This window comes from Saccostrea cucullata, unplaced genomic scaffold (assembly GCF_032062105.1).
Source record: "Saccostrea cucullata isolate Sc308-1 unplaced genomic scaffold, CSIRO_AGI_Scuc_v1 ctg262, whole genome shotgun sequence".
In the NCBI taxonomy this organism is placed as follows: domain Eukaryota; kingdom Metazoa; phylum Mollusca; class Bivalvia; order Ostreida; family Ostreidae; genus Saccostrea; species Saccostrea cuccullata.
Genome location: NW_026925668.1, coordinates 100,849 through 121,652, shown reverse-complemented (window position 1 = coordinate 121,652; position 20,804 = coordinate 100,849). Strand labels below are relative to the sequence as shown.

General features: G+C 33.5%; 1 protein-coding gene across 4 annotated transcripts; it reads left to right on the top strand.

The window, feature by feature from the left end:
• The first annotated feature begins 1,600 nt into the window (after positions 1 to 1,600).
• On the top strand, positions 1,601 to 20,745 carry LOC134269570 (uncharacterized). Of its 4 annotated transcripts, none has more exons than XM_062751772.1 (5): positions 1,601 to 1,700; positions 11,825 to 12,594; positions 12,933 to 13,089; positions 16,799 to 16,883; positions 18,186 to 20,745. In XM_062751772.1, the coding sequence occupies exons 2-5, from the start codon at positions 11,873 to 11,875 to the stop codon at positions 18,887 to 18,889; spliced, it is 1,668 nt and encodes a 555-aa protein (XP_062607756.1). In that variant the 5' UTR covers positions 1,601 to 1,700; positions 11,825 to 11,872; the 3' UTR covers positions 18,890 to 20,745. The 4 variants fall into 4 exon arrangements, with proteins under 4 accessions (XP_062607756.1, XP_062607759.1, XP_062607760.1 ...); XM_062751775.1 differs by lacking the exon at positions 1,601 to 1,700 and adding an exon at positions 10,848 to 11,125; XM_062751776.1 differs by lacking the exon at positions 1,601 to 1,700 and adding an exon at positions 11,308 to 11,513.
• The last annotated feature ends 59 nt before the right edge of the window (positions 20,746 to 20,804 follow it).

The window sequence follows — 20,804 nt, the reverse complement described above, 5'->3', positions numbered from 1 at the left end:
ATAGTAAGTCTAGAAAACTGATTCCACAAAGACTTCACTACGTAGCCATGCATAGATATATCGCTAAAACTTGGTCGCTCGCCTTAATCATATATCATTCGCGAGGTGTCACAAAGAGGGGGGGGGGGGGTAGGTCAAACAGGAAGGTTAAGGTCATGGGGTCAAAAATCATAGCAAGCTCGGAAATATCTTGCTACAGTAATGCACATGTTAAATATGAAAGCCCTATCTCTTCTAAATCAAAGGTCATAAGGAAGATATAACATTTTTAAAAAGTAGGTCAAACATTAAGGTAAAGGTCATAATCATAGTATACATGTATTTAGAAAGGTCTTGCCACAGGTAATATACATGTACATGAATATATGAAAGCCCTTTCTCTTCTCGTTCAAAAGATTTGACCAAGGTTAAAGTTTTTGTGACGGTCCGACGGACAGACTGACAGTCAAATGTGATTTAATGTCCCTTCGCTTTCGCGAAAGTGGGGTACAATAAAAACGGAAAATGATATATCAGAAATCAAAATTCTAAGTATTAGGTAGATAAACATGAATTTTGGATAAATTATCATGGATAAAGTCTCAGAAAGGGGTGGAGCACTTATTTGCCAGGAGTCTGTGTTTCAAGTGCACCTTGTCCATGTTGTCGAAAGCTTATTTTAAGTTCCACATCACATGTACAAGAGTTGCCTTTCTTTTTCTGTCATATCGATCTGTTTGACGGTCCAAGAAAGTAAGCGGTGTTAAGCACAAGTCCCCTTAATTTTCCAAATGAAATACAATTTTATATACATGTGGATATATATAAAGGTAAACACATGTACAGCAATACTTTTAAAAATAAGTTGAAGAAATAAGACGTGGTTGTGAAATACTGATCCCCTCCCTTATGTTAGCTAATGGCAAAAGGTTAAAGTTGCTCAAATGCAAGTCAAATTATGAAAAATCCTATGGTATCTTAGGCACTTGAATTTACAGAATCAGCACTAGGGCGTGGAATTGTGTACTTTATTTTACGATATTCAGGAAAGGTACAGGAAATTAAATTTTGTGACTGCCCACTGTTTGCACCGTAAAATTAGCTGCATCTCTAAGATTATGAGTATTAAAATTTAGTTAATATAAAATCGATAGTAATTCCTAAAAGGAATTCCTTAAAGTTTAACTTCATCTTCACATTTTCCAAGTTAAAAGAGATTTGATAATTCTTGTGTTTTTGACCGATTGCTTGGAATTTTTCAGAATTTATCTTCATTTTTATTATTTGAAATCCATTTAATAAGAGATAAACTGTCCTCATGTAAGGAATTTATGCAATATTTTGTAAAGTTTTGTGAGATTTTGCTGGGGTACATGTATTGCCATCTGCGTATTTATAGAGGATACAGTTTTTAACAAACAAAAAAAAGGTCATATTGAAAATATTTAAAAATATGAAGGTCCAACAAAGTTTTTCAACAAAGATGTAAAATTATAATTTTTTTTTACTCAATTAAAAAAAAGTATTGATTGAAAATTCAAATATTGAAACAAGGTGGAAGGTATTTCACCTACTGCACCTGTACGCCTACACCACGTGACTCATTGTTAATACACTTTGAAAAGCGCCACCGGAAGTGATTACTAAAGTTTGTATTGAGAAAATACGGAGAGACTGCAAACAGAAACTAAAGAAAAGAAATCCTAAAGATGGTTAAAATAGTAAGTTAATAGAGAATATGTCATTATAAGTTAGATCAGAACATTGTCAGCAAGTGTTTAATACACGAACACATTGTTTACCTGATTGTGTGCCGATACCTGGGTAGTGGGTATCTGTTTTTGTCATACAGTGTCATACATTGAACTTCTGTTGCAAACTGGTATTACTATAAGAAGACAGAAGTTTTATTGTTACCTGACTGTGGATATAGATTATTTTAGATAATATTACAATGTTATGAATGTATATTGAAACAATCACATGTGCAGCACATTTAGTTTAAGCAGGATAGAAAATGTGTAGACTGGTCACTGGTTGATTAGATCTGTAGATCTACATTTGACTGTGCTTGAGACCGAATTAGGCCACCCTTAAAAAAATGTTTGTTTGGAATTGCCGCCTGGGGGTTTTCAGACCCAGGAGGGAGGGAGGGATATTATTATTTTTTTTTTTTTACAAATTGAAGCTAAATGATAAAAAAATAAAATCTCAATGAACAGTGGTAATTTCCATTTATTATCCTCTTTCTTTTATTTAATTAATATTATTTGGTCCGATTTTGAAAAAAAAAAAAGGTATACACAGAACGGTACTCGAATATTAATCTCATTTAGATGTTAAGATCTGTTAATTTATTAATAGTTAAATTTCAGCATCAAACTTCTAGTTTATTTTGAGAAATCTTTATTAAACAATACTTTTATCAGTCTATTTCGTAGTATTTCTCTTTGAAATTTACCCCTTTGTTAAGACAACGCTTGCAAACAGTTTGAACCACACAAAATTTCTTAGGAATAGTTGGGATGTTTTGTGGAAAACCGGGAGGGGGTGCTTGGTATGTTCTTGAGTTTTCACCATGCATCAGTTTTAACATTACGTTTCTAAGACGTCATACTGACAGACAACATTTTTCCTTTAGTATTTGGGATAAAACGTTTCTGATCCATGTAATTTTTTAAGTGGGTACTGAACGATCAATTTTTTTCAACATGACGGACTTAACTTATCAAGTTCAATGTGCAATCTATTATAATAGATCTTTCCAGGTATCGATGTATCATTTCATTTAATTTTTTAGTCACCTTTTATTTTGATAGAGATGCATAAATGTTCTGCTCTTCAACACAACGCTTGAATGTTTACAACATAGTCTGACATATTGGCGGCTTTTATTTTGTCAAATCGCCACCTATAATTGCTATATCATAAATACTATGAAGTAAGCGTTTTATTGACCCAAGTTGTTAAATTACTGTGAGCTCAAACCCGACTTTAAAAAGCTATTTCGACGAACGAACTAACTTGTACTACACAATGTAAGACGATAAAACGAAAAAAAAAAATATTGTTAATATTTTGCCAATAAAATTTTTTGAGCGGGGGGTATTTTAATGAGGCGGGCGGCAATTCCAAACAAACTATAATTTTATTTTGGCCTTAAATAGAATTTATTTTTTAAAAAAAGAAAAAAAAGAACTATTTTACTCTGAAATGCATATTATTTATGAAATAATATTATAAACAAGCATAATTACATGAAGTCAAGTGATTGCAAATTAAAGGTGTTTATTTTTAAAAATATAGGCCACAAGCGATACCTATCCTTTTCATTTTGTTTTATTTAAAGTTTTTTCTCTGATTTAAAAGTCATGTCTATATCCGAGACACTCATTAATAGATGTCAGTTAATCATTAACATGCCCATTCTCTCAAGCCACGGACCTAAGTCCACCTAATGCTCTCTACTCTGGACATGCAGTATCATACCCAGCGTGTTTACTCTGAATCTCTGTGTCTCATTCTTTGATTGTCTTCTCTTTTTAAATTCCTCAGTTTCATTGGTGTCTGTATTCTTCTAAGGTCTAGCTCCTAAACTGAAGAGTTAGCCTCCCAATAAATACCATACTCTATGAGAAGTATACTTGGTGGAATGTGCTTCTCCACCATTTCTTGTTTATATTTGTAAGGATCGAAACATACATATCTTTTTGAATCAATCTGGTGATCAAAATGAAATACCCGACTGTCAATGGCTGAAAAATCTGCAGTTGTAGAAATTAGTTTTAGAATGAATGGAAAAACAATATGATGGTTATGGCTGACCTTTACATAGAGAATTTAACTGGCCATTATATTTGCTCAGTGTTAAACTGACTGACAGGCCATTTCCACTGTTTTAATTATCTTTGGACATTTTAACAGCAAATCGCCAATGGTTCTTGCACTCCTTGGCAATCTAAAATTCAGGATATAATGACATTATTTCTAGTGTGGAATACACTGGGTTTTCCTCTCAGATGATTCTCTAGCTTTTCAAATGAATTTATGTTTCCCACTGCATATGCAGAGCTGATATACAATAAAAGATTTGGTATTTTATTATGCGTATCAGTTTCATTTGAATTAGCTTAAATTCCCTAATGCTTGATCAAAGTTAATGCAAAGTAATTGAACGTATGTTAAATGAATTAGAGTTAAACTTATATTCACATTAAATCCTACATGTGAACATGCAGTGCCAGCAGTGGTGAAGATGGTCTAAATTGAATGTGCAGTGACTTACATTGGTTTGAATTGCATGAACTCTTCATGACAACAGCTAGACATTAGTTCATTGTAAGTCAAGTGATTCATAGACCTATTTGATTCTGAAGGAGAAAGGCAGAACATGGGGCTTATATGACATGAATTGACATTTTAAGTTACAAAGAATATATGTGCAAGTTTCTGCTGACTGTGCATGCATACCTTAAACATATGAAACATTTGTATATATGTGATCTTCTTGACAGTTCAGTACATCTGGCAAGCAGTTAGTTTGTTAATTGTTTTTCATGACAAATTTGGACTATATATATGTTTACCTCTCCAAATGTCTATTATATTGTCCAAATATAACGTCATTGTGTCCCTATTTACCAGCATGCTTATCCCTAGACCTCGGTGTGCGCATTCATTCAGTTATAGCTTTGTTTTTGCCCTTGGTAATAAAGTTAACAAGGAAAGTGCATGCTAACAATAGCAGTATGTGTACCAGTTGTCCACACCTGTTGTTTGATAGGTATATAAGGAATTACCATAGACTGACCAGGAAAGCATGAAGAATGGTCCAAGTAAATTCCATACGTTGATGGCATGGCTACAGGCAACCATCTATAACTCGGTACACATAAATGCTATATATATGAATATATGTATATATATAAAGTTAAAAGGAGTTATTCTTGGTTTGCTTAAATGCCTACTCTGTGTATATTATTATAAATATTGTTTTACACCTCCTGATGACATCACATACTGGGGGTATCAAACAGAATGTGTATGTTATAATGTGAAGAACATTCAATGCGCAGGACAACCCTTAACATGTCAAACACAGAAGAATCCATCACAAACAAACTTATAAATTTTATCTTGCTCTTTCTCAGCTAAAAATTACCGACAAAACCAATATCTTAGAAAAAAAAAATTTTTCACATTTTAGTACCATTTTTGCTCCCAAGACTTGCTTAGCTTACATGTGTAGTGTACATGTCTCAAATAATATTTTACATCTTATATAATGTGTAAGCCTTTAAATGAACTTGTCTGATTACCAGGGTATATGTCAAGCTAGAAGTACAGGTTGTATATGTCTGCCTCAGTGAATAAGTATAAAGCCTTAATCTACTTGATCTTTTATCTGGATCAATCCACTTAACCCAGTCTAGGACAAAGAGGGGAGATAACTCACACAACATTATGTAATCATTATTGTTTTATGATGCTCAGTCTGTGGGGTAAGCTTGGTGCTATCTCTTGTAGACATTTAGTATCAGTCTTTTATGAGTTAGCAGTGAATTTATAATTAAGGACTCTGGGATATATATTGCTTTATTAAGAGTTGTGGTAAGCTTCAGAGTTGATGGAATTTAATTTTTGAAGTGATTTATTTTTTCTGATTGTTTATCAATTCAGGGGTTACTGACTGAAAGGTGGTATTTATATCTGTACATAAATTGTTATGAAAATATTATCATTTGGAATGAAATTGAATTTCTAATTGTCACTTCTCAATAGTTCAACCTTCTTTCTCTTGTTCCACTACTAAGGTGGAATTGCATTGTACATGTTGTAATAGTCAGTCTGGAGTTATGGTCGTCCTTCTTCTTGTTGATTGATTAACTTTTAGATTAACCTGCTGTTTAAGGTTTATTGATAAAAAAATTCAACTTATGGATAAAAAAAAATTATATATGGGTATTCTCCCAGTAAAATTTCAGGCTGATTAAGGTGAATTCCATTTCTGTCTTAGTCTATAAATGGCCCTTACCAGGCTTTTTATCAATCTGTTAAATGATGTGGACAAACTTCATGGCGTATGATGACAGTCCATCAGTTGAGAGTTCACCACTGGTCACTAAGGTGTTAGACCATCCGTCATCGGAAGGGAACTGGTTTCAACTGGTCAAGCATTTGATCTTATGCAGTATATAAGCAGAAGAATGCAATAGTCGACAGCTAGACTTCAGCACTATGATTTATGAAGTTCTGTATCTATAGATAGACTAGTGTAAAGGAACTGCAAGATGGGAAAATATCTATTTAGCACTAGTTCTACTAGTAGCTAGTTTAGTTGATAGACATTAGTTATTTAGTATAAGAGCTAATTTTGAATATCCTCTAATATACATCTTTAATTATTGAACATGTTGGAAGTTCATGTACTACTAGACACATCTGATTGTTTTTGCAATGCCAAATGAAGACTTGAAGTATTCCTGATTTTTTTTCTTTCTTTCTGAAATGCCTGTTGATTATGATTGAAGCACTTGAAATGAAATTATACATCGATCATCAGTTTGTCCTACAGGTGACTGAGGTGAACATATCATGGGAACAGTGTCTTATCATATCTGTGCTAGTCTACAAACCTAACTAAAATCGCTCCATAAATTTTACCTTTAAAACAGTACATAGATAAAACAGTTATGACTGTTCCTTTCCTGGAAATCAAGATAAGTTTAAATTGCCTGAAAAATTAAAGTTAACTCCATATGTTTTAGACTAGCAGAAGGATCAAGAATTTTTAAAGAGCGTAAGGCAGATGAGGACATTGAAATATTTAAGGGTGCATGCTGATGCATCATATAATACATGTACATATTATATACACTTATATTTAAAAACAAGCAGCCAGAGATATGTGTACATGAATGTTTTAGTCATGTCAAAAATAAGAAATCATGCATTTTCGTAATAATTAGTTAAATGTAAATCTATAAATGGTTTAAGTTAAAGTGATATTCCTCATTTTTTAATTTTTTTTCCTACTGCATATTATTTTGAAGAATATAATTTTCCTGTTCTGTCAATTTTTCTCGGTTTTGTGAATGATGTATGCCTGTAGGAATACAGCATTAACTGTATGTTTTAAAAAGGTTAAACCTCCCATAAAAGAACTTTGTATTACTTAATATGCAAGTTTATTAATAAGGTAAGGTAAATATGTTACACATATGTCAAAGGTCAGAGATAATTTAAAACACATTTGTTGAATAAAATTTCGCATTTTATTTCTGGGATAAAGGAATATTACACCACAATCGCAGTTTAACTGCATGACCATTTTGTCTAGTACTTTATATTAGATTTTCTTCCACTTGAGTCTAAATGAAACAAGTACAAGTTGACAATTCATAAATAATTTATCAGAAAACTTCCTCCGATTAAGTAAATAATCTTGTCAATAAGGACATCTGAGAAAGGTGAATTCAGTCGTTCTCAGTACACTTCAGGTTGGTAGGAGGGGGTATAGTAAAGTGTACCAGATGGGAAAAAAAATTTATCCAAATTGTAAAACTCCAGAAAAGAACTCAGAGACAGGTTATTAGGGTATGCTTTTTGTAAATTACATTTAATTAGGACGGAAGAGTTCGATTGGTTACTTTAAATATATTGATAAGCATGAAGTGATCACTGGAGAACCGTGTGGAGGAATTTGTTCCACTGACCCAGTCTCTCAGATGTGGCCTAACAGAAAGGTCATTTGTCTAAGATGGAATCTCAGGGGATATTACAACCTGTACTGCTAACTGACAGAAGTGGAATATATTACCATTTATCAGGCATTTATAGTTCTATCTAATCTTAGAAACTCGGAATTTTATGAAAGTTCATTATAGTTCTTCTTTTGTAATTACCGGTACAGATGTTTTATGCCTTTCCTCATACCAGGGTGATTAAAATTTCAGATACTCGAACACAGCAGAGTTGTCAGCTCTAATGATTTTGGTGGAAGGAATATTATGGTTTCAGCATTCGAAATCTTTTAATAATCTCTAGTTTAATGTCTTTTTCTCCATCAGAAGTTTGAAAACTCTGAATTTCCATAGCTGTCAACATTCATTTTCCATTATTAAAATGAAGTCATAATTTCTATACCTATTACTTTTATTTCATTGCTCCTCTCTATGCTATTAATTTGCATCTAAATCATAGATGCTTGAGCATGTTAAGGCTTTAAAATGGTTCCTGGACCCCACCAATGATTTTTCCTTCCATGATCAGCTCTGATACAGCAATTAATTCATTCTTAATTTGTTACCTCAAAAAAGTTCTTTAAATTACTAAATTTATAATTTTAAGGGAAGGGGATCTTTTACAAAGACAAATACGATATGGAGTCTTTAAAGAAATACGCACGCTAACTCTCGATTCCCGCCTACATTTTTGGAACCATTTAATTCAATATAAATAGCAATTTGGTCATAAAATCTTTGTTTAATACAAAGAACAGTTCAATGGTAATTGATATATTGTCTTAATACCAGCGCTAAACAGTAAATTATCCATAATTCCAGCTCCTGAAAAAGGAGGATAGACGATATTTTCCATTGAAATGGAGTTTCAAGCATCACCATATTTTGAAATATTCTTGGATATGATTAAATGTTCCTTATATCTTTTCTTATGTTTTAGGCAAATAAAACATAAATATTTCAATAAAATATAATGTTTCAGTAGTTATCGCTTTGAAATTGATGGAAAATAAGCATTTTTATCATTTTTTGTCAATAAACATATGTTCCTCCCGTGTCACATAAAAACCTTTGGTATGAATTTGTGAAATAACATTCCATATTACCTGTAAAAAGGAATTTTTGTGACATGGGGGGAAAGATGTTTTAAAAATGTTTTCCGTTTTCTGTTGATTCCTATATAGTCATGATAGTGAAAAACACAAGTTTTACCAAAATTTTAGAGTTATCTCTCTTTGTTTTCCCAAATAAGTAAGTTTTATGAAAATCCATATAATTATCTATAAAAAAATATTAAAAATTCATCGAATATGTTAACTTTTGAAAATTGACTTGGAGGCGGGAGAACAATACTATTGTTCACAGTTCTTCCAGTATAAGAGACTTGATAAATAATTTGATTATAGATTCTCCGTGTCATATTTTGTCTATTAAATAAATGGAATAAGAAATTCCGTATACCAGCCAGAACAGCTTGGTTCGTTGTATAGCTATTTAAGTACTTTTAGTTTGAATGTGTTGAATGTCAAGGTCAAACCTTTGTGTGGTCAGTCCAGTCAGATTTAAAAGTATCGAATTCACTGAAACATAATCTCTATTTGGAGAGTTTAAATGAAAAGATCTCTTCAAGCACCTGAGTTCAGACCAATGTCATTAGAGTACCTGGTAGAATAAAGCTTGGGATAACTGAACCATTGGATAAGGGTCCATGCAATGACCTCCATGAGCAGTAGGACATTATCGCAGAATGACACCTGTGTTTCTTTTCTTTATTTTTTATGCCATTCTTATGAGGGCTGTTAAAAAAGTTCACAGACACCGACAATCTATGTTACATTCGTTTTATCCACCAATTTTAAGCTTCCATTCAAGTCACTTATCATGTTTATATATCGTCTATATTAATACCGTATATATTTTCTAATGCATTTGGTGCATTATGTTTGTCAGACTGTATGTTTCTTCTATTGACGAAATAATCAGACCAAAGCATTTCAAAGAAATCAAGGACACACTATACCACTGAAATCAATTTCATTACATCATGTGTAAACATATGAACTCTTCACTTGATGATCACTGTACCTCTTTCTTGTGTAAATCTTTGGGCTAAAAAGGCAAGAAGATACATTTATCAGTTTTTGGAGTCTTAACTAAGACAGTATAACAATGATGCTGGATTTAATGTCTGACAGTATGTAATAGACAATAATGATAGGTGTCACGTCCCAGCCTGGAGTGTGCATTTAAAAAGAACACCCTGGGTGTTTATAAACACGTCATTCAGAGAAATAATCCGGGTCACTGATTCTGCACTTCATGGTGCGTATTTGTCAAAACAAAACATTGGCAAAGAAAACATGGATTATTTAAGTTATTAATTTTGGTTAGTATTCTACATGCTTAGGTTCTAATTTTGCAACTGGACAGGACTTCTTTCTGACTGGAATACTACTTGATTAATTAGCCAGTTACTGGACTTAAATGATATCTTGTAATATTCCCTGCTGTTTTAGATTTTCTGCAAGAATTGCTCTTTCAATGTTCTTATGACACAATTTCTTATCATTTGATGATAGTAAGACATGCAAAGTTGAGGTACATGTAACTCTTTTGATTACATATATCAGTAATATTTGTTCAGTGGAAGCATGCGTAATGTGTACATGTATGTATATACGTCAACTGGGTTCTCTACCAGTGTGTAATAGATAGTGGTAGGTCAGTTACTGAGATTTGTTTATCTGTGTAAACAACATTTGATACAACTGTAAACTGTTTTGTACTCTTAGTTTTGCATAAATGATAAGATGCCCATTGTAAATCTGAAAACTCATGTTTTTTTTTGTGTTTTTTAATCACCTTGTTCAGAAAGCCACAGAGGTTAGACAGGTTAAACTAAGAGACAATCATGTTTGTTTTCACGGTTTGGAGATGAAAACCAGTTTGATATTAAAATTCATATTTTTTTGCAACATTTCTTATACATTGTCAGAAGTGGTGAAATATTTATGTAGCATGGTCCAGCACGTGATTCGGTCTCTATTGTGTTAACTTAGGTGCATGTGTTATTTGATCTCCATCCAAACAAGACCTGCTGTAGACTATAATACAGAGTCAGATGATTCCACGGGGCATTCTAAGAGTTGAGCTAGAAGGGAACATTAGTGGACTAATGTGTTAAGGTGGCTCTATTCAGTGCGACTTTTTAGTGGATTCAAAGTCACTTTCTTGTGCTGTGTCAGCAAACATACCTGGTGTATATAAGCTAAAATGTTTCAATAGATTTAAATGTTGGACAAGAGAAGAAAGAAAAATAGGAACCATTCTTCCAATGCCCCTGACATTGTTTGATTAATCTCTCTCCACAACAGCTGACCGCTCCAAGCAAACAAAAGGAACAGGTCAGTATTATATACTCAGGCCCGTGGTCAGTGGAGCAAGTGGTCATCTAAATTTTAATTGGAAGGTGTTCATTACAAAACTCCGTTGATATTCCCTAGAGCTGCTCCATGTCACATGACATAGACGGAGGTGTCCCGGAAATACTCTGCTCATTATATAAAGTGTGTATTCAAATGACTGACACCTTTTGGTTGTAAGTGCTGGTGTAAGCAGACGTTTGGGTGATGGTTCGTCTGCTTACATTTTGACAGTTGGTTAACCCTGGCAGAGCTGCCTTGCTCTGTGACAGTTCCAAACTGATCAGAGACCCAGTCTCTTCTTCTGTCTCAGGGATTCAGATTTCTACCGATTTCATTGAAAGGAATATTGATTGATTGGAATAGTTAAGTGAGAGCTTTGTCAGGTTTGTACCGTTTGACTTATTGACCGGTTCATGTTGGAACAGCTAAAGAGGTGGTTGCTGATGAAGGGATCAGAATCTGTCATTTAAATATAATGATTGATTTATCAGCATTTACTGGAGTCAGTATCTGATTTATTAATTTGAATAACAGTTAACTGTAGTTTTCAGTTTTAAGTTGTTGTTTTTTTTAATTGTAATCTAATGAAAGATTCCTGCATTTTTTAATTGCAAGAAATGCAAATTAGATGAATAAATCTTTCAATTTTTTTCATATATACTTTTTATATCATTTCAGTTATTACACATCCAAGAACGCCTTCATAGCAGACAAAATTATACGTAAATGGCCATCGAGGATAACAAAGACACCAAGATGGAGTCAAGCAGTATTTTAGAGAAGCAGGTGAACAGTGACATTCTAAGGCAGGCGGCCTCCAAAACGTTGTCTGTTGGGATCACATCACTGGAAATCTTCAGAAACAGGGTCTCCAAGAGGGTCAAAATTTTGGACGTAAAACTGTCTTTGTCCTACCAGGACAACTTCCAAACCGAGACCGAGAGACTGGAGAAACAACTCGTGCGGCATGGAAAGAAATGGTCATGGCCACCTGCACCAGGGTCAAGGTCCATAGCCACTTTTCCTTATTGTCCGGGAGACAGGGTAAATCTTAATGTGGGACTCATTGTGCACACCACTAAAAAGCATGGATTCTTTAGCAAGGAAGTGATTACAAACCCTGCAGGAAATGCCACAGAGTGTATCGTAATGGCAAAAAACAATGGGGTGGGAATTGGGCTTCCTTTACATACTGTGATAAATCAGCATATCCGACTCAATTTTGATGTGGATGGGTACGGTCACCACCTAACAATGAAGCTTCGGTGCGAGTTGTTGGGGGAGTCCAAGGCCAACCCCTCCCTGTGGCTCCGCCCCTCCAATGCTGATAAGCCATTCAGAACCTCCTTATCCTTGTTTGACATTCTATCCAGCACTGAAAATTTTCCATCAAAGCAGAAATCAGAAGATTCTGGAAAGACACGGGGATACATCTGTAACAGTCAGAGGTCAGTCTAAGTCTCCCCCCCCCCCCCCCCCCCCCCCCCCCCCCCCCCCCCCCCCCCCCCCCCCCCCCCAAATGTTCATAATTTAGGGATTCAGAAATTTTGTGCAGAAAAAAATATAAAAGCTACAGGTAGTCCAACATTAAATTATTACTTAAAAACTGTGCAAGTTTTGCATAGCAGCTTCTGTGTTAAATCACAGTTTTTAGTTCCTTATCATAAATTAGCTTGTTAAAAACCTGGAGGTAAAATTAAAAAAAGCACAGTGGAATTTTTTTCTCTCTTGTAATAAATTATGACTTGTTCACATTTGTCACATTAGCTATTTTAATTTTTTTCAGGTTGGTGAATTATTTACGAACAGCTGTAACAGAATGCTGGTCATTCCGGCCGTGTTGCTCCAATCAGGAAATTCCGTCAGGAATACAGGTGCGACAGATCAGCTCCAATAAACCGGTCGCCTGTTTGATTCCTGTCGTGGAACACAGGGAGTATAATGTAAGTAAGAAGGTATACAATTTAAACTAGGTTATAATATGAATATATAGTCAAAATGGCTATTGTGTACCCAGAACTTTGCTATAACTGGGATATACTGTAGCATGGTGTAGTCAAACCTGTATATCTCAAACAAAGTAGGACTATTGAAAACTTTGGCCTGTCCAATGGCTTGAGGTACTTGTATTGCTATTTAGGTCAAGTCCTCTGACTGTGACTCACTTTGACGCCCAGGGTCTTATATGTATTGATACCCAAGTTTAATGTATTGACCATTTTCTCCCCCGGGTAGGAATGGATGTAATTTACCATTATCTAGGCATACACATTAAACAAAAAGACAGGCAATACTTTTTTCATAAGAAAATGTTTTTATCTGGATAGTATATCTGGATAGTTCCAACCCAGTCTTTTACTGTGGAGTATATTAAACTTTACTCAAGGTTATTAAGTGTATGTATGCAATGGAGAAAAGAGTTGATGTAAAACTATTGACCTAAGCATCCCAGTATATATCATGTATAGGGAGTTACATCACTAAGAGGGGCCCCGGGGCTTACAGCTTGAGTGATGTTGTTATCTACCCTTGGATCAGAAATCTCTAGGTAAATCTGAGTCCAGTTAGGGTCATTGGTCACTTAGTGACACTAGAGCTGGTCGTTCCTCTCACAGCCACATACCTGTAATTACCAGTTATAATATTATAATACCTAGACATGTGCTAAGCACATGCTAACATCAAGGATTCAAACATCACTCCTCATGTTCTTATAGATGACGGAGTTACTGAGAAGTTGTTCATCCAGTAAATTAGATATTCATGTTGTCATTTATCTCACAAGAACGGTCTTATATTTTAATTAACCTTTTGATTATATTAATTAACAAAAGGATTATGGTAAACAAGATTTGGCAAGGACATGAAATGTTGCTGACATTTTACATTTAATAGTAAATGCATGAAGTTTACACCCCCAGTAGATTTGTTTCTGAACAAGTATTACAATAAGTAATGCGCAATTACAATTTTTTTTTCCGACATTCATCTCTGCTTACAGTAACGATGCAATATTTTATGCTAGCAGTTTTAATTACATCAAATAATGGAGTGATAATGGTAAACAAAATTTTGAAAGGATACTTAATAATACTGACATTTTGCATCAATGTATATACATGAATCTTGTAGACAAGTTCTTGTAGAACTTTAGAAAATTCTTACGATGTACATATTTAATCAGGGTGTAGTCCTTTGACTGATCATTTTTATGAAGTCTGAAGAAATGGCAATTTATTGACAAAATTTGTTAATTCTGACATTTTACAAAAATGTTGTGGAGGATAATTGATTAAGTGCTTGCTTAATTATTAAAATCGAGATTGTAGAACGTACATTTCGAGTAAAGAAATAATCGTGGCTGTGGTGGAACGGAATTAATAAATGCTAATTGATGAGTAAGAAACATGATCAACGTGCACAACATAAGCATGAAAAATGTTAATCTCTTCAGACAATTGGCTGGAAATTTCCTATATCGTGTTGATTGTAGCTGATATAGAATGTTACAAATTGGGTTTCACTATAAACTAAGTTAATGTATTGGTGCATTAATAATTTGATACAAGTCTAAGAATATTCATACATATATAGAAATTATATATATATATTTTAATTTTATAATTGAAGATAGGAAAACAAATGAATTTAAATATAATGACAAAATTTCAACCGATATAGCTATATTTTCTCTGTACCTGAAGAAGCATCATACAGTTAATTAATTAAACTATATTTGCCCTGTCATAAAACAAAGGACTGTTGTCAGTCTTGCTAAATATATCAACATTATATTTTAACTTGTATGATTTATATTGTACATTGATGTTTAAAAAAAGCCACAGACATATTTTATGATTTTAACACACAGCTATATTGCGTAAGTTGTGTAAATCAACTCGATATTGACGTATATGTCACTGTCAACATCAGTAGATTGAAATCACTCCACAATCATGCTTTTCTGATTTCAGATTTATGGTAAAAATATGCAGAAATGTTAATGAGTTTGAACAAAAGCCCGCACCTTGTTACCTGTATCACAAGGTCAAATCAATAATCGAAAGGTCAAAAGGTGGAAAATCCCTCCCATCAAAAGAATACCTGAGTTTATGTTAAATAAATGGCCTGTGGTAATTTAGAAAAGGTGAAATTATCTCTCTAGCTTTTATTTAAGTTAAAGCGAGTTTCACTCGATCATTCTATTAAAGCAGTCACTGGGTCATCTAAAAGGGTTATTAAACGTTAAATATAAGTATAGACTTGGGGGTTAACACAACTGGACTTGCTCGTTGGAATTGCCCGTGCTGAGTGCTTTGTTACATGCACCTGTATGTAGTCTTTTGTTTGAATCAAGTGGAAAATTTAAATATAATTAGGCCTAGAAAAAAATTATGTTTGTTTCCGCTTTCCCGACCGACCCTAATTTATAGTGCCAACCCTAAATATTTTTTTAATGCTTTTGTCCCATGATGTGCAAGATTTCAACCAGGGAATTATAGCCTCCAACTTTGCAAGCTTTTCAAGACAGAAAGAAGTTTGGGTCACCTTTCTATTATAAGTTAAGTCACAGTAATGCTTGAAAACACCATTTCTTTTGTCATTAATGTTACTTCTATACACGTTTTGATTAAAGAAGCAAAAAAATTTTTTTCAAAAAAAAAAAAAATTGGCTACCTACCTACCCTATATTTTTTCAGCCTGAAAGCGGAAACAAACATATTTTTTTTCTAGGCCTTATGACTTTTGTCATTAACTTCTTGACTTTGAAATAGTTGTGATAAATTAACTTTTAATTAGTTATCATTAATAAGTTGGTACCATGGTACTGATTCAGTGTCCTAGATCAGTAAAGTGATGTGCGCTGTATTAAATAAATCATAAAAATAATGTTTTATATCTCTGAAAAAAATGATACTGGGTATCATAAATCATCGTCTTATTGTGGAATCTTTGGAGTATATGTGATAGTAAAGGGAGAACAATCAACTGAAGGACATTTAATTCTGGTTGATATTCACAAGGAGAAATGAAGGGCAAGTCAGTTGTACTGAGACACTGTCTATGCTGGCTTCTATCATTGTACCGGGTTTATGATGTAACATAAAAATTAAGGGGGAAGGGGGGGGGGGGACAGGAACATTTCAATACCCATTGCAGGAGATGCTGTGAAATCTTACAAATGATGAAATAATTAAAAGGGTGGATTTTGTAAGGAAAGTGGGGAGTTGGAATAAATTTAGTAGATAATGGTGTACATTTAAAACAATTATAGCTAGTACATAAACAAAACACTTAAATATTTAATATGTACTAATTTGTGTATAGTATAAACCAAAAAATGTAATATATGATAGTGGAATGTTGGTTTAATATCAAATGATTGTTTGGAACAACCTTACCTACTCTCTTTGTATGTTTAGTTTTAGTGACTCAACAACATTCCGTCCATTTTTTCTTAACATTCATTGATAAATATGACTTGATTAAATTCCAAACACTCAAATGACCTCTGTCTTATTGAAATTCAATAGCATGAACAGGGTTTTACACCACAACAGTGAAATATTTTTGCATCCCTAAAACTGTTATTTTTTCATTGTTCTCGAGAATTTTAAAGATCTGACTCAATCATTTTTTTTTGTTTTACAGGGGAAACAGCATTTGAAGCTAGCCTTGTTAGTTGTGGGGAGTCGTGGCCCTTACTGTCTCTGTGCCACCAGGTGGCGTAGTGCAGGTGAGTGTACAACTGCACCTTAAATGTTTAAATTAATACATGTAGCTGGCAAACTTTTAGTTCTTGGTGATAGTGCACATTCTTAGCTTGTCTAAAGGAGCTTGAACTTATTAGGTAAATAGTCTAATAAGATGCAGCTATGAACATACATGTCATTAAAATTCCTTTGGGATTAAATTAGAACCTAGCATACAGAGGGTCAGATTAATTTAATGTGATATTACACATATTTGCATTCATGTCTCAAATGACAATTAGAGCCTAAAACTGCTTACCACATTCAGAATAGCAGTATGAAATGTGATGACATCATCAGAGATCTTTTGGATGAAGGACTGAAATTAAATTTGATGAATCATCAGTAAGGAAATGTATTCTGAGTTTGACAGACAGACAACGTAATAAGACGTCTGTATGTGTTAATCAGACATCAGCTGTCAGTGGTACACAGGTTGTCTCTTACCACCTAGCACACTTCCTGTACCGGACAGAAGTTAAATTTATAACCGCTACTATATATAGGCAATATGTTAATAAGCGAGAGGGAAACGGCTTGTCAAAGTAAGATGTATAGTGCATATCGGTGTATAGGCCAAGTAACACAACGTATTCCTTTAAGGTCCTTTTCCAGTTTGAACCGGCTATCTTGCTGTTTAAGTTTTTTTCTTCAAGTTTTATTTGGAAACCACAGTGCAAGCCTGTGCTTGCTAGACCACATGCACATTAAAAAATGGTCCCTTGTTTTTTAAGGACGTAGAATGAATGATGCGTTGTTAACTGTAATGCATATTAAATCAAATATGAAAAATGAGGAGACAATTAAATATAGTCAAGAACTAATTACTGACAAGTTTATACATAAGAAGCCAACTAAATAGCCATATAAAGCCAGAGACAACTGTCTGTTTTACTCTTTTGTTAGGATGGAATTGATATTAAAATTATGAATTCATCCTGCTGCAGACTTTGACGTCATGGATTATTTGTTAATTTAATAAAAGCTAAAGATGTCACCAGAGACTAATGTTTCCGTCCTTCTATTTGATAATGTGTAGCTAAAAATATAATTGCAAGGCTTTTGTGGTTTTTTAATTGAAATATACTGTCACTAATTGCTTTTTTGTACGTAGTTTTTATATTTTCAAACTAAAGAATGTATAATCTTATTAATAAGGTTATTCGTAAATTATTTCTGGATTGTTCTTGCATCATTAAAAAAAATTTAGAAAACTAATTTATTACTATGGCTGAGAGATATTTTTCTTACCCTTTTAAATTTCTTTTTCTTTTTATATATTACAGACAAGTTTGATTTCAAAATCCACTACTATGAGAAAGATGAAACTTGGGGACAGAGAATAAAATGGGCTGCCCGGGACTTCTTGGATATCGATCACATCATTACCAACAGCACGGCTCACCAATTCTACTTCAAACCAGAGAGAGAGAACCCCCTCATTGATATGTGTGTGGGGCTGGCCTTGAAATTCCTGGTCCGGTGGTCAGATGAAACCATGCCCTGGAAAATGGAGGGTGCACGTGAGTTCACGGAGGAGGACTTTGACATGTGCAATAGCGTGGAGGTGGATTTGATGAAGTCTTACCATAGATCACGCACCTCGGTGAATCCATTATTTTCCCAGATTGAGAGTCTCCCTGACTTCCTAGAATCTCACAACTTGACATTGTTTGCTGACGTTACAGCTAAACTGTCTGACTACACTAAAGACATTCCACCCGAACCAGAAGTCCCAAGGAGTAAGCTGACACGTAGGGGGAGTGGCAGTAGCTACGGAGAAAGTAACCATGGTTCAGAACGTTACATCAAAAAGGAGCAGAAATACAGAGGAAGCACAAAGAAAGACTTAAAACGAGCAGGCAGTGCAATAGAGACGCGGAACGAGAGTGACGGAGACGATTTTACGTCGGGATTCGTTGAAGGTCTTTCAAGTGGCCCCAGGTCCTGTCCAGGCTCGTATGTGGGGATTGAGTCTTTGATCGACTAACGGGAACCATTTCTGATCCCAATCACTTTACACTGTATATACCATAAATCAGAGGACTAAATAGTTTTATAGACTATTTTTTGTAAGATAGATAATTATTTTGTGAATAATGTGATATACAAATTCCAGAGAATTCCAAAGAAATTGAACAGTCGGCACTTGGTCCATTATTATTTCATCATTATTTAAATGTGCTATGATTAGTCATTTATGTCAAGTGTGAACTTCATAGGTTGTTAATTCATACTCATCTTTCAATACTGTTTTTATTTACATAAATTTGTCATGTGTTTATGAATTATGTCAGTTATGCAGATTTGTATATTTTATTCTGATAGATATGAAGATATATAGAAAAAAAAAGATGTACTGACAATTTTGAATATTGTGTAATGTAATGTTAACTATATAATACTTGACTTATTCACAAATGTTAACAGTTGTAAAAGTCTATATCTGTTCAAATACTCAGGCATTAAGTGTTGTCAGTGCATTTTGTAAATTAGAATCCATTAGTTAGTGAGTTTATGAAAAAATAAAAGAATGAGTGGTTACTAGTATGTTCAGGGGTTATGGCCAAGTGAATTGTTTGCGAGTTGTACATAAATTCATATGTATACAATGTACATGTATTTTGTTTTTGTGTAATATTTTTCCATCTTGTATATTGTATTCCCGTCCTTTCAAAAGTTGAGCAATGAATGAAGCATTGTAAAGCATCAAAATCTTAGTATAGCTTAAAATTGTTGTAAAGAATTATAGTCACTGAATTATAATGAAAAAACCTTTTTCTTTAATTTTTTCTACTATAAACCTAAGTGCATTTAAGAATTTCGAATTTCGCAAAGGTAGTCTTGTCAGAAAATTCTTTTTGAAAATTGAGTGAAGCATCAAAATTAATGTGCGGTATTTTTATTTTTACAAGGAGACCCAATGATTCATCAGATTGTGGACAGTAATGTCAAATTTTTTTTTTTGCATAGGTCTCTTCAAGCAAAATCAACATGTCTGAATATTTAAGTTGTATTGTCTTAAAAAAAAAATAACTCCTATCAAACTGGAATTAGGAAGCTGCATTTTTTATGTGCAAAATTTTCTGAATTGACTTCCATTTAAATTTTAAATGTACATTAGGTGAAACATTAATTATCATAAATTGCATGTTACAACTCCTTACAAGTATTTCACAAGAGCTCATGCATACACAAATACCCTTTGCTGACAATTTGGTATCAAGTCTATGTTTTATTATCTCCTATCTTTGAGTATTTTACTTTGGAATTTGAAATGTTTCTATTATATCATCATTCATTTTTGTATTTTAAATCATGTATTTTTGCATTTTTCATGTTTATTCCTTTGATTTATTTGAGGGTTTTCCTGTCAAGCAATCTTTTTTTGGTGCCTACTTTATTAAATCTAAATATAACTTGCATAATTATAGTTCTCTATTTTGCAACATTCTTGAGACATTTGATTTTTACTGTTCAGTTGATAAATTGTAGCAAAGAGTAGAATTCTCTGAAAAAATTATTGAGCATTCATAAGCGTGACCGATTTCAAAACAATTAAAATTCTGACATTTTTAATGTTATGTTTGTTGAAATATTTTTGTGTTGTTCACACTTTCCCAGCGCTTTCTTACCACATTATAGTTTAGTTTTTGTACAGTTCTGTAGATGATGAGTATAGTACGTATATGTCCCTAAACTCGTGGAGATTTCCTCCATTGTTTAGTTTTAGCTAAATGTGACTGTGTTCAGTAGAGAAAGCTGTGTGTCATAGATAAGACACCTAATGTTTCATCCTTTTTGTTTTACACCAAGTTACAGCTCAATAAAATTATATAAAGTATAGCACCTCGTGTTCAATGTTTCCTATATAGTATATTTAAATTAAAATTTTACACACCATG

What these genes read in the sequence shown, in the direction of transcription:
- LOC134269570 (XM_062751772.1), top strand. Translation starts at nt 11,873, where the DNA reads ATGGCCATCGAGGATAACAAAGACACCAAGATGGAGTCAAGCAGTATT. An exon ending in TACATCTGTAACAGTCAGAG is followed by an intron (nt 12,595 to 12,932) that starts GTCAGTCTAAGT and finishes AATTTTTTTCAG; the next exon opens with GTTGGTGAATTATTTACGAA. An exon ending in CACCAGGTGGCGTAGTGCAG is followed by an intron (nt 16,884 to 18,185) that starts GTGAGTGTACAA and finishes TATATATTACAG; the next exon opens with ACAAGTTTGATTTCAAAATC.